Below are 12596 nucleotides of genomic sequence, written 5' to 3' on the forward strand. Positions count from 1 at the left end.
CCACCCCATGGCAGCCTGGCAGTGTTACCTCTATCTCTGTTGTTTTTCATGTGGCTTCTTGTAAACTTGGATGTGATCCTGGTGTTTCCAGTGTATATGTGGGGCACTGTGCAGAAATGCCACCCAGTGTTCCTAACTCATTATTTTTATCATGAAACACAATATTTAGTGTTTTTCTTGAAGCCTGAGCTCCTGGAGTCATGTGATTACACGGGAATCTTGGTTTAAAAATTAAAGTTCTCGTATGACCCAGATGGCTATAGAGGAAGAACTTGGGACATCAAGTGTCAAAATCCAGAGAGCAAATAAAAAAACATAAAATCTATTTGGCTTAAAATTAATTTTTTTTAAAATCTGATGAGTGGGGCTGACTTGTGATTTTTGGATGTGAATACAAATCGAACGGACGATCTATCCTGTTTTCATTAAAATGACTCCGAGACACTCGTGTGTGTACATCTTTGTTCTGGCATGGGCCTGCACTTTGGGGGTGGGAGCTACAAATGTAACTTCCTAGGGACTAAACTCTCTGACCTTGTCGTGTAGATGGAATTAGAATCTTCTGGGCCGTCCATCCCTTCCGTGATTCATGACGAAAACGGCAACGTGATGGACAGCCGAGACCCTGCGGGGGAGCCGATTCAGTTTGTGTTTGAAGAGATAAACTGGCAGCGTGAACTAAGTGGGGAAGAGGCAGCCCAGAAACTGGAAGTTGCCATGTACCCATTTAAGAAGGTAGGAAAACAGCCCACTCCATTGCTGCGTCAGCATTTTGTTTGGAGGGGGCACTCCACTGAGATGCTCCAATCATCCTGGAGAACTACCAGAGCTACGGGGCAAGGTCCTCTGCTAGTTTGATTTAGAAATAAGAGGTGACTATAGACGTATTAATATTCTGCACCTCGAGCACCTGCCATCCAGGTGCATTGCCATTGGACTTGGATGAATCCAGCCTCGCAACACTTCAGTGAGCTAAGTGTATGATCCTGCTTTACAATTGGGACCTGGGGGAGGGGAATGGTCACAGAGAAGCCCAGGGCCTTGCAGGACACCGGTGGTGGAGGCTGGAATAGAGTCCTGATCTCACATGTTCCAGGCTTATACTTAGTGTTGGCTCACTCCTCATTATAGTAGCTACTGGTGCTATTTTGAGAGAGGCGAATAATGGTGGTTTTCTTTTTGCACCAGCCGAAAACCGCAGAACTATCTTAGGGACTGAATTTTCCTTATCAGCGGGAAATACACAAAACACTTGTGGCTCAGTGCCTTGCAGGGAAAAGTGAATCTGTAGCACAGGGTGACCAAAATAACTTCACGCTCCCGTGGCAGTTAGAGTGGATCGCTGCTCCCTGCCCCTGATTCCTTGGCTGAGGGGAAACGTAAGAGCAGCCGTGGGAAAAGATGTCCTTTGGAGCAAATGTTTCCAAGATGTTAATAAAGTTCAGTGTGTGTGAATGATTGGAGACATCTTTCTGCAGAGTGTCTCTGTGGCTAGTTATTGATACCTTTTCTAAGAAATACTCCTGGATATGTTTGGATGAGTAGAGTACACAGCTGTGTGCCGACACCTGCTCTGGGTGTGTAAATGCGGCAAAATTGTTGAACAGGGTTTATGAGAAGAAAGTACAAGATGGTTAAAAATTCCTTGAAGACTCAGGTATCCTAGGTAACCATGCCTCTAACCTTCCCAGTTCTTGCCTTTCCATCGTTGCTTTCATCCGGGGATCTCATAGCACTTTAAAAACAATGAATTGAACCTCATTCCCCACACCTGGCACAGGAGGGAAGAGTTAGCTCCTTCTGTACACGTGAGACTCATGGAGAGACCTTCAGCAAGTCAGGGGGAGAGCTGGGAATAGAACCCACAAGTCCTGGCAATAGCTTGTGATTTAGAACAGCTCCGCTGCAGATTAAAGGGATGGTATAATCCGGTGGGAGGCAGGAGAGCACAGAGGCTTAATGTAAGGCCAGGAGGGGAGCTGAGAGTACCGCTGCTGGGGTTTAGTGGCTGTGTCTTTACTTGTACATGTGCCTGTCAAATCACCTCTAAACCCTGCCTCACCCCATGGGCTGATTTGGGATCAGCTTCTCCAACTGGCTCTCTGCTTGCAGGTTTCGTACCTTCCCTTTACTCAGGCTTTTGACAGAGCGAAAGCTGAAAACAAACTGGTGCACTCCATCCTGCTGTGGGGTGCCTTGGACGACCAGTCCTGCTGAGGTGAGCTGCTGCCGACCTGTAGAGGTGTGTTCGGGGGACTCTGCAAGAGCAGCCAAGCCACCTTCCCCTGCCAGCTGGGCAGGAAGGGCAAAGAAATGCTTCATCCAGGCTCCGTGAGGCCACTGGGATCAGTGGGGAAACCAGCTGCAGGTGTCTCCTGTTACACTGCATTGGTAGCAAAGCCCCTGGGTTTGAACTAGAATTGCTGCCCTAAATTCTGGGAAAGGGCTGATCAGAACTCTGCAGCTGCAACCTATAATGGGCCCATACCCAAATTCAGATGTTTCATCTCGGGGAAAGATTGGAGCTAGGTCACAATCTGGTGGCTTAAGCCCATCTTTACTTCTAATAGATTTATACTGGGGTAGCCCACTGTGCTATAGCATGTTTCCCTGTTCTCCCTGTGATACCTCTCTGCCCCTGCCCCTGCCCCACATCAGTCTAATCAGGCAGCTGCAGCCTCTGGTGAATACAGCACGATTCTTCCCCTGCCTGGCACCTTGTATCATCTCGCATCTGTGCATAGTGGGTGGAAAATGCTGCTAAATCCAGGTTCTCCTTGTCTGGCACCCACTCTGCACAGGTGTAAATGGCAGCCCAAGCTGCAAGGCCAAGGAGAATCGAGCCCTGTACCTCCCAGAATGCAATGAGCCATTCTGATCCAAATAGCCTACTCTGCCTGCCTGGGACTGCTAGTTTCTGCAGGCTGCGTCTGGGTTAAAGGGGAAGATGGCTGCAAATGGTTAATTTACTCTTGGAGCACTCATTGTGTAGGGGCTCACTTGCAGTGCACACTTAAAACAGTAAATTACATAGCACAGCCTGTGATGGGTGTAACTAAACCCTCCTCTCCTTGCTCAGGCAGAAATAAAACTTTTTGTACCCGATCAGGGGTGTCCCATTCAAGCTGCCATGGTAGCCTTCAATTGGCAAAGCATTAGCACCCCAAGTTACCCCTGCAACATTGTGTGTCAGGCAACTTGGCAAACCAGTCTCTCTCTCTCTGTGTCAGGTTCGGGGCGAACTCTCCGGGAGACGGTCCTGGAAAGTTCGCCCATCCTTGCTCTGCTGAACGAGAGCTTCATCAGTAGTTGGTCACTGGTGAAGGAGCTAGAAGAGCTACAGGTAAGCATCATTGTAGCATCTGGCTTCCATGCGTGTAGTGCTGGTAAAAGGTACCAGCTTGACAGTCCTGGGGACTGAAGAATTTACAGAACAAACGATAGTCCAGTGGCCAACATTCTAGGGATGTCTGGGTTCAATTCCCTGCTCCGCCGCAGGCTCCCGCAAGTCGCTTGGCCTCTGTGCCTCACTCAGCATCAGTAAAATGGGACGAATACCCCTCCCTGTCCTGGAGGGGTGTCCTAAAGATTGAAGGTCTCCCATGTCCTTAGACAGTACTGTGTGGGCAGTCCTGTGCCTCTCTCCTGACCTGAAGTGACCGCTCCCCCTGGCCACGGGAGGGTATTGCACTGTTGCAGGTAGCTCTGCCGATGAATGCCAACAGTGTCACATAAAGATTTATGCAATAGCCAAGAATGGCTGGATAAATAGCTGACGGGTGACTGGATGGTCTGCAGAGCCTTTCATCGCTATCAGTCCAGGTTAGGAGAGGCAATTGCATTGGAAGTTTGAGTTTCTGTCCACTTCCCAGGAGGACAAGTGGTTGTGCAATGTGGACGCTAATTAGCTCCTGTGTTGGCTGCCCTGGATTGGCCTGACTGAGGCTGACCTCCTCCTGGGGGTCCCTTTAGGTTGACCGGGGTGCTCTGGCAGGGGGAAGCTTGTGCCAAGTCTCAAGCTGTGCGTGTTCTGCATGTATAGGGCGGGTGTCTGTCTCCAGGCGTCTCAGTCAGACTCCTTTCACTAGAATAAAAGCAATGCACAGATGGAGGTAAGCTAAGGAAAGAGCGCGGGAGTCTCCCTTTAAACAATTGCCGTGCCAGTGTTAATCACTAACCAGGGAGCTTCATCTGTAGCTGGCCCTGCCCTATGTAATTACTGTTTCCATCTCTCCATGCACCCCCCACCACAGGGGGTTGTGAAGTGTGCACCAAGCTAAGTGCTCCGGCTTCTGTTGGCTTGTAGCAGACCCTTAGTAGATCATTAAGGGTGCCTGTTTCCTAGCTCGTTAACGTCCGTCTCAGCTTATGCTAGGAGTCTAGATGTCGGTCAGTCACAGTGATCCAGACCTCTGGCGAGCGGGCAATGGCAGGGGTGATATTGACTATACGGTGACAAGGTACATTCTAGTGGGGTGTCCTGACTGAAAGAAGCAGTCAGGCAAATAAAACAGGATCCCTTTTTTTTAATGTTACCATACTGAAGAGCTGTTCGGTCTTGCCTTTGCTGCCCCCACCCTATGTTCCTTCTGGTGTTCCCACGTGCATATTGCATTTATTTTTTCTCCAGTCCATTAGGCGTGATACAAACTCTCACTCTTCTGGGGTCCTTTTTTTTACAGACTAAGAGGCAGAATGAATTCTACAGCAGACTGGCTGACCTGCATCTAGAGAAATATAACTTCCCCGTGGAGATGATGATCTGCCTTCCCAACGGAACCGTGGTACATTGGTCACGTCGGGTGGGCCAGGTTTTGGCCTTTCCATCTGTACCCCACTCTGTCCTCTTTTCCTCCCCCTTTATTAAGAGGGCCTTTCTCAGGGAAAGGCTTGAAAACTACCTGGCATATGTTAGGCACTAAAATCTACATGCTAACTGTACTTATTGGGGTGACCAGAAACATGGTAGCAACCATATAGAGGAGCATATAATAATTAATAAAGTCTCCCACGCCTTTCATGTCTACTCCCTGAAGTTAACTAGTATCTAGGGTTTTTTTTCCTGGCTCTGCCATAGGGGGATTCCTGTATGTTCTTGCCCAAATTACCTAAGGCTTGATATTTTCAGAAGTACCGAGCAGCCATAGCACCCACTGTGGTTCATGGGAGCTGCAGGTACTTAGCGCTCTTGAAAACGAGGCCATCAATCTCTTGGTCCCTCCATTCCCCGTCGGTAAAATGGGAGCCATCCTTGCCTTCCCTCCCATAGGGGTTTGGAGGCTTCATTCGTTGACAAAGAGCTTGGAGAACCTGGGACTTAAGGTGAAGGGCAAACTACCTAGTAGTTGGCTATAGGCTAATCCACTGGATGATGCAGTGTCCTTGTACCTGTGCTTATTCAACTCCTTTCCTTTCCCAGATTCATCATATCAATGCCAACTATTTCTTGGATATTACTTCTATGAAGCCTGAAGAAGTCGAGAGCAGCATCTTTAGCTTCTCAACCAATTTTGAAGATCCTTCCACTGCAACCTACCTCCAGTTCCTGAAGGAAGGACTGCAAAGAGCCAAACGGTTCCTGCAGACCTAAAAAAAAGGCAAGTGAACACCCAGCAAAGATGACCAAAGATTTTAGAGTTCTTCTATTTTGATTAAGGCAATTGTTCCTGATCTACAGTGGTACTGATACTAAAATGTAAAATATTCTAGGACTGGAGTCTTGATCTGAATAGTTGGGCTGTAGATTCTAGAATACATCTTTTTTTTTTAGTACTTAAAAGGATAAGTTAAGTGAAATTAGAGTTTAGGAAACTTCTACAGGAGCTGAAATACTATAATTTATATACTTAATACATTGTTTGTACATATGTCACAAAGTCTGATCTGTTACCAGTCCTCATATTTTCCATCTTTAGTTAAAAGATTGTTCATAGTAAAACTCCTGTTATAGCTACGTTGACTGAAAATCAGAAATGCTTGTTATCTAGGGCCTACTTTCAACTCTCATCACTCTTGCTGCACAGCACCATGCAATAGTCCCAGTGAAATTAAGTGCTTATGTTAAGTGCTACTCCGAGTGAATAAGCATTGCAGAATTGGGTCTCCAGTGTAGAATGCTTTCTACAAGCATTTTGCAAACTACACCAATTCTCTTTGCTTCTTTGTGCAATTCAGAGTGTTGACTCTGATCTGTAAACTGTTACGTATTTAGGTCCTGAGTAATTGAGATGGCCTCTTTGAGTTGCTACAGCAGCCAGTCAGCTTGGACACCTTTGCTGACACTGTCTAGATCTGAAGGTAGGATGTTCTAATTGGAGAGCATTCAACTCTAGAAATAATCCACTCCCAGGTCTGCTAGAGCCCAAGTCAGTTGTGCTTCATGGCATGGTGTAAGACCCCATTTTATTTACTCAAGCTTTTGCCTTTGAAGAGGGATTATCAAATTGATATGGTGCAATTGGCAGTGGGGAATTAATCAACAAATGTCTTCAGTGTTGTTCAGTGCCTTGAGAGTTCTTATTCTACGAGATGTCCTGGATGTGACTCCAAAATGCCAGGGTCCTCCAGAAGTTCTCCCATTTCCTGTACAACATGCTAGTGTCCATATTTACTTTTTTTTTGCACGTTTCATGTGTCCAATTTGCATTATGTAAATAAATCCATTCCTCCTCCAGAAGCAAAATGCAAAAGTTTCTTTTGAAATGGAAGGTTCATACTGTTTCTTGCACATTACCTCCTGTAAAATTTAAAAGTGTTTTTTTTTTGTTTTTTGTTTCTACTAGCTGCTTTGAAAACTGCACCTGAGAATTTTCAAAGTACAAAGAATGAAGGAGAACTTGCCCAGACAAAATGCTTTTCATCCTTCATCTTTAACCATCCTGAGCAGCAGCATTTACTTTATATAAGTACTTGGCCACAAGACAAATGTGTCTTGAGAGTGGGGGTTAAATTTAGTTAAGATCAGAGAGACAAATTTTAAATCACAAAATTCTTCTATTATGAATGATATAAAGCTATTGGATTTTACATAAGAACATAAGAGTGGCTATACTGGGTCAGATCAGTGGTCCATCTAGCCCACTATCTTATCTTCCAACAGTGTCCAATGCCAGATGCTTCAAAGGGAATGAAAAAAACAGGGCAATTATCAAGTGATCCATCCCCTGTTGTTCAATCCGGCATCTGGTAGTCAGACGCTTAGGGACACCCAAAGCGTGGGGTTGCATCCTTGACCATCTTAGCTAAAAGCCATTGATGGACCTGTCCTCCATGAACTTCTCTAATTCTTTTTTGAACCCTGTTATAGTCTTGGCTTTCACAACATCCTCTGGCTACGAGTTCTACAGGTTGATTGCACATTATGTGAAAAAGTACTTCTTTTTGTTTGATTTAAACCTGCTGCCTATTAATTTCATTGGGTGACCCCTAGTTCCTATGTAAAGGAGTAAATAACACTTCCTTATTCACTTTCTCCACACCAGTCATGATCTTGTAGACCTCGATCATATCCCCACCTTAGTTGTCTCTTCCAAGCTGAACAGTCCGTCTTTTTAATCTCTCCTCATGTGAAAGCTGTTCCAGTCCCTTAATCATGTTTATTGCCCTTCTCTGTATCTTTGCAATTTCTAAGATATGTTCTGAGATGGAGTGACTAGAACTGCATGCAGCATTCCGGGTGTGGGCTTTCCATGGATTTATATAGTGGCATTATGATATTTATTGTCGTCTTATCGATTCCTTTCCTAATGGTTCCTAACATTCTGTTAGCTTTTTTGACTACCACTTCACATTAAGCAGAGAACTAGCCTTGACGACTCCAAGATCTCTTTCTTGAGTGGTAACAGGTAATTTAGACTCCATCATTTTGTATGCATAGTTAGGATTATGTTTTCCAACATGCATTTATCAACATTGAATTTCACATGCCATTTTATTGCCCAATCACCCAGTTTTGTGAGATCTTTTTGTAGCTCTTCACAGTCTGGTTTGGACTTAACTATCTTGAGTAATTTTCTATCATCTGCAAACATTGCCATCTCACTGTTTACCCCTTTTCCCAGATCACGTATGAAAATGTTGAACAGCACATGTTCCTGGGGGACCCCACTATTTACCTCTGTCCATTCTGAAAACTGACCTTTTATTCCTATCCTTTGTTTCCTGTCTTTTATCCAATTACTCATTCATGAGAGGACCTTCCCTCTTAACCTAGGACCACTTAGTTTGCTTAAGAGCTTTTGGTGAAGGACCTTGTCAAAGGCTTTCTGAAAGTCCAAGTACACTATATCCACTGGATCACCCTTGTCCAAGTGTTTGTTGACCCTCCTCAAAGAATTCTAATAGATTAGTGAGGCATGATTTTCCTTTACAAAAGCCGCATTGATACTTTCCCAACAAATTGTATTCATCTATGTGTCTGATCATTTTTAAAAAGGATTGTTGCTTTTCAGTAGCCATAAACCGTTACTTTTGTGGCAGCACGTTTTAATGCACGTTCCTGTAGGTAGATGAGACAGCATCCGTGGTAGACAATCAAAAGCAGCCAATTGCTACAGACAAATAGCAGAACTGTTGTCACCTTTTCTGCTCTCTGAAGCACATTTGAATCCAAAACGCACTCAAGGGACCAAATGAAAAGGAGAACACCCCCCAACGCTCTGTACTGTTTGGGTATCTTGTTTTTTTTTCCTTCATGGGTGTGTAACCCATGACAAAAAGCTCACCCCAACCCACTTGTTGTAGTGACATTCACCCATGGGATGTGTTCAGTGGTGAGCTGGAGCTGGTTCGCACGAACCGGTTGTTAAATTTTGAAGCCGGTTTAGAACTGGCTGTTAAAGGGGTGGGCAAACTGTGGCCCGCGGGACCGTCCTTTCTGTCCCACCTGAGCTCTCGGCTGGGGAAGCTACTACAACACCCCTTGAGAATTTTTACTTACCCAGCGGCACTCCGGGCCTTCGGCAGCACTTCGGCTGCGGGTCCTTCACTCGCTCCGGGCCTTCGGCGGCAGGTCCTTCAGTGCCACCAAAGACCTGGAGCGACTGAAGGAACCGGTTCTTCAGCTTCTGGCAACTCATCACTTGATGTTTCCCAGTATTAGCTTTCTAACTGTGTTGTGTTTTGGCTCCGGCTGGCATCTCTGAAACATTAGAAATACATTACAGCCTCAGGTTTGGCAGCATGTTTGATGGTGATTGTGACAGTTCAGTGTCTGTAAACGGTATTGTCTGAACAAAAAGAACCTTGATCACTCATGCAAGTAGCCTTAGCCACACTGCAAACATGCAGTATCCCCAATGTTAAAGGGACTCCATTGGCTCTGGCTGCGATTTGGGGATCGGGGGGGGAATCCTGGCCTTAGCTTAGACCAGGGGTGGGCAAACTTTTTGGCCGGAGGGCCACATCGGGGAATAGAAATTGTATGGCGGGCTGTGAATGCTCACAAAATTGGGGTTGGGGTGCGGGTTCCACCTGGGGGTGCAGGCTCTGGGGTGGGGCCACAAAAGAGGAGTTCAGGGTGTGGGAGGGGGCTCTGGGCTGGGTCGGGAAAGTGGGGTGTGGAGGGGGTGAGGACTTTGGGATGGGGCTGAGGATGAGGGGTTTGAGGTGCAGGAGAGGGCTCTGGGATGGGATCGAGGGGTTGGGGCGCAGGGGGAGGCTCCAGGCAGTGCTTACCTCAAGCGACTCACAAAAGCAGCGGCATGTCCCTTCTCCGGCTCCTACCTAGAGGCACAGCCAGGTGGCTTTACATGCTGCCCTGTCCACAGGCACCACCCGTGCAGCTCTTCTGGGGGCATCGCTTGGGGTGGGGGCAGCATGCAGAGCGGAGCCTCCTGGCTGCCTATATGCATAGGAGCCGGAGGGGGGACATGCCGCTGCTTCTGGGAGCCGTGTGGAGCTGCCCCAGACCCTGCTCCCTAGCAGGAGCTTGAGGGCCAAATTAAAATGGCTAGCAGGCTAGATGTGGCCTGTGGGCTGTAGTTTGCCCACCCCGACTTAGACCAACTTTTAGGTTTTATAAAACTTAATATAATTAGAAGCACTTTCATTGCTTTAAAAAAAAAAAAAAAAGTCTCAGGGGGTTTTAACCTTTCAACCACCCCTTGTATAAATATCCTCAGCTTGGGGAAAGAGATCAAATGGTCTGCCCTCTGTCCAGCTTTGCAGTAGCAGAACCAAAAATTATGGGCCCCACGTGAACAGCTAGAGATTGTTTTCAATTTCTTGTGGCATGAAAAAAGTGGGATTAAAATATAAAATCTCCAGGGTCTCCCTGTCTGCATCCAGGAGTCAGCAATGGCTCTGACCTTAAATCAGTGAGAAGTGCTTTATACCTGTACTCAGAATCGCTTAAATTTTGCTGGCAGTGCTGTTAGTGCAAATGACCCCAACTGGAGGCAAGAAAAGCATCACCGGGCGCTAAAGTAGCGATGATGTGATTGCATCGTACTACTGTGGAAAGACAATCGGTGCAAGTATTTCTCTCACTGTTGTGCTAAGGTGCATTCGTCACCACAGCAGGATAACCAGGAAGCAATGCTAGGAACTCTGGGATACATTCACCGAGGACAAAGGGCCACAGTTAGCACAGCATCAGTGTGGACCCAGGGCAAAACCTTCCACTACTACAACACTGAATGTGTCTACGGGTAGTGGAAATTAGAACGGTTGGGTTGACGTTGATTGATAGGGTACCAGTGAATCTTTAAGGCAGACAGTGCCTAAGACATTCCCAACCAAATTAGAACCCAAACCGAGACCTATGGTATCCTTAACATTGTCCAAAACGGCTACATCTCCCTCTTATGTCCCTGAAATGGGCATTTTCCCCACCTTTATTAGAATCAGCTCATTAGAAATTAAGCTTGGTGGGAAGAATTCTTCAGTTTCAAGAATAATCAATGTACTCCAGGGGCTCGGAAGCTGTTGCATGGCTCTCAAAAGGCGTTTGATTCCAGTATTAATCTTGCAGTCGTAAAGCTGCCTAGAAGAACTATTTGCTGTTTTTTACTATTGTTTAATCTTTGATGGAGTTTTGAGAGGTGAACTCTGAACAAAAGCGGTGTCTTAAACTTTTTTAATATGCGCCAAATTTTTCATATTTTTACTGTATACTTCATAGGCTTTTATAGGCGGTTTTGATATCTCCGAAGAGGATGGAAGTAGAAGCCTTTTTTCCCCTGATCATCTGTGCTTTGTGACGGCCTGATCTTAAATCATTAATGGGTCAGGGCTGATTTCCCACAGCTGTAATTCAGGGAAAAACTTATTTCATTTCCTCCTCCTCTGTGAGTTTTTTAATCAGCATATGTAAAATATATTTTCATCTAGTGTTCTTGCCCAGAGACAATTCACGTTTAGAGGTGAACATTCTCAAATCGTGTATTTTTTACAAAAGTAAATGTTTCTGTTATGATGTGTGAGACTAATTTTAAAACACTGTAGTCCGGCTATGCTGGACAGTTTCTGTAGCGGTATTTGAGAGAGCTCAAGGATTATTTAGTGTAGTGGAGGGAAGAATTACCCAACATAAAGGAATACCAGCCAACCTATAACTCAGATATATACTGTGTGTCAACCATTGATGCTCTTCATTTGTGTTCCCTAGTCATCTTGGAATTAAACAGTGGTGTGGTAATAAGCTAATACACACAGAGGTCAATATGGAATAATGATTTTTGTGTTTTGTGCATACCTCATTCTTCTAAAATGGCTTTACATACTTAAATACCTATTTATAGGTTTGTTCATAACTGCACCTGCAGAAAAACCATTACATTAAGGATTAGCTCAGTGTTCTGATTGAGCTTTACAGGTAATTCTTGTGAGAAATGTTCTCAATTTTATCATCTGTACCAGCTTAGTTCACTCATTTTTGCGTAGTAATAATAAAAAAAAAATCTGAAAAATAAATGCTTGTTTGGCTTGTCATTTGGATATGTTGGCAATTGGACTAAATCAAGACTTGTTTCCAAACGAGTAACATGAGAAAGGATTAGCAGGGTTGAAATGGCTGGGCACATATTGAAAGATAGGAGGCATAGATAGTGTGAGGGAGAGGACGTCAAAACTTTTAATGTCTCAAGACCAATATTTTGAGCCAGAGCCAACACAAAGGTCAACTCAGGGGTGAAAGTAAAATTGAAAACTTACCAGTATGGGGCTGGCTCTGCCCCCCCCCCCAGAAGGGGCGGGGCCTCAGGTGGAAGGGGTGGGGCTGGAGGGTCAGTGTCCCCCAGCCAGCCCTTCCATGCTGCCTGGCTCGTGCTGCCCAGGGCTCCAGTGGCAATGTAAAGGGCCCAGGGCTCTGGCTGCTGCTACTGCAGCAGCGGCCGGAGCCCCGGTGCCCTTTTAAATTGCTAGCCCTGGGGCAGCTGCTCCTCTTCCCCCCCAACTCCCCTGTTGGCAGCCTCGGAGGGGGCAAAAAGGGCAGCGATGATAAAGTGCTTACTGCAAAGTAAGGTGGTAGGGGCTGGTACCGGCGGCCACCTTTTACCAGTACACCATACTAGCCCGTACCGCTTTACTTTCACCCCTGGGTCAACCCTCTCTGCATACTGCAGAGCCTCAGATCCATACAATCTCATTCTTCCTAG

General features: G+C 45.9%; 1 protein-coding gene across 4 annotated transcripts in view; it reads left to right on the plus strand.

The window, feature by feature from the left end:
• Window positions 1-12596, plus strand: part of SELENON (selenoprotein N) — a 34756-nt gene that overhangs the window by 16453 nt on the left and 5707 nt on the right. For 2 of the 4 annotated variants that reach the window (XR_012155653.1, XR_012155654.1), the window contains exons 8-12: window positions 547-735; window positions 2113-2218; window positions 3231-3343; window positions 4683-4784; window positions 5420-5597. Coding sequence is in view for 2 of the 4 variants with exons in the window: in XM_073317943.1 (XP_073174044.1) it covers window positions 547-735; window positions 2113-2218; window positions 3231-3343; window positions 4683-4784; window positions 5420-5590 (681 nt within the window). In the remaining 2 variants the exon portion in view is untranslated. The other 2 variants (XM_073317943.1, XM_073317942.1) reach the window with 2 other exon arrangements.

This window comes from Lepidochelys kempii, chromosome 19 (genome assembly GCF_965140265.1).
Source record: "Lepidochelys kempii isolate rLepKem1 chromosome 19, rLepKem1.hap2, whole genome shotgun sequence".
NCBI lineage: Eukaryota > Metazoa > Chordata > Testudines > Cheloniidae > Lepidochelys > Lepidochelys kempii.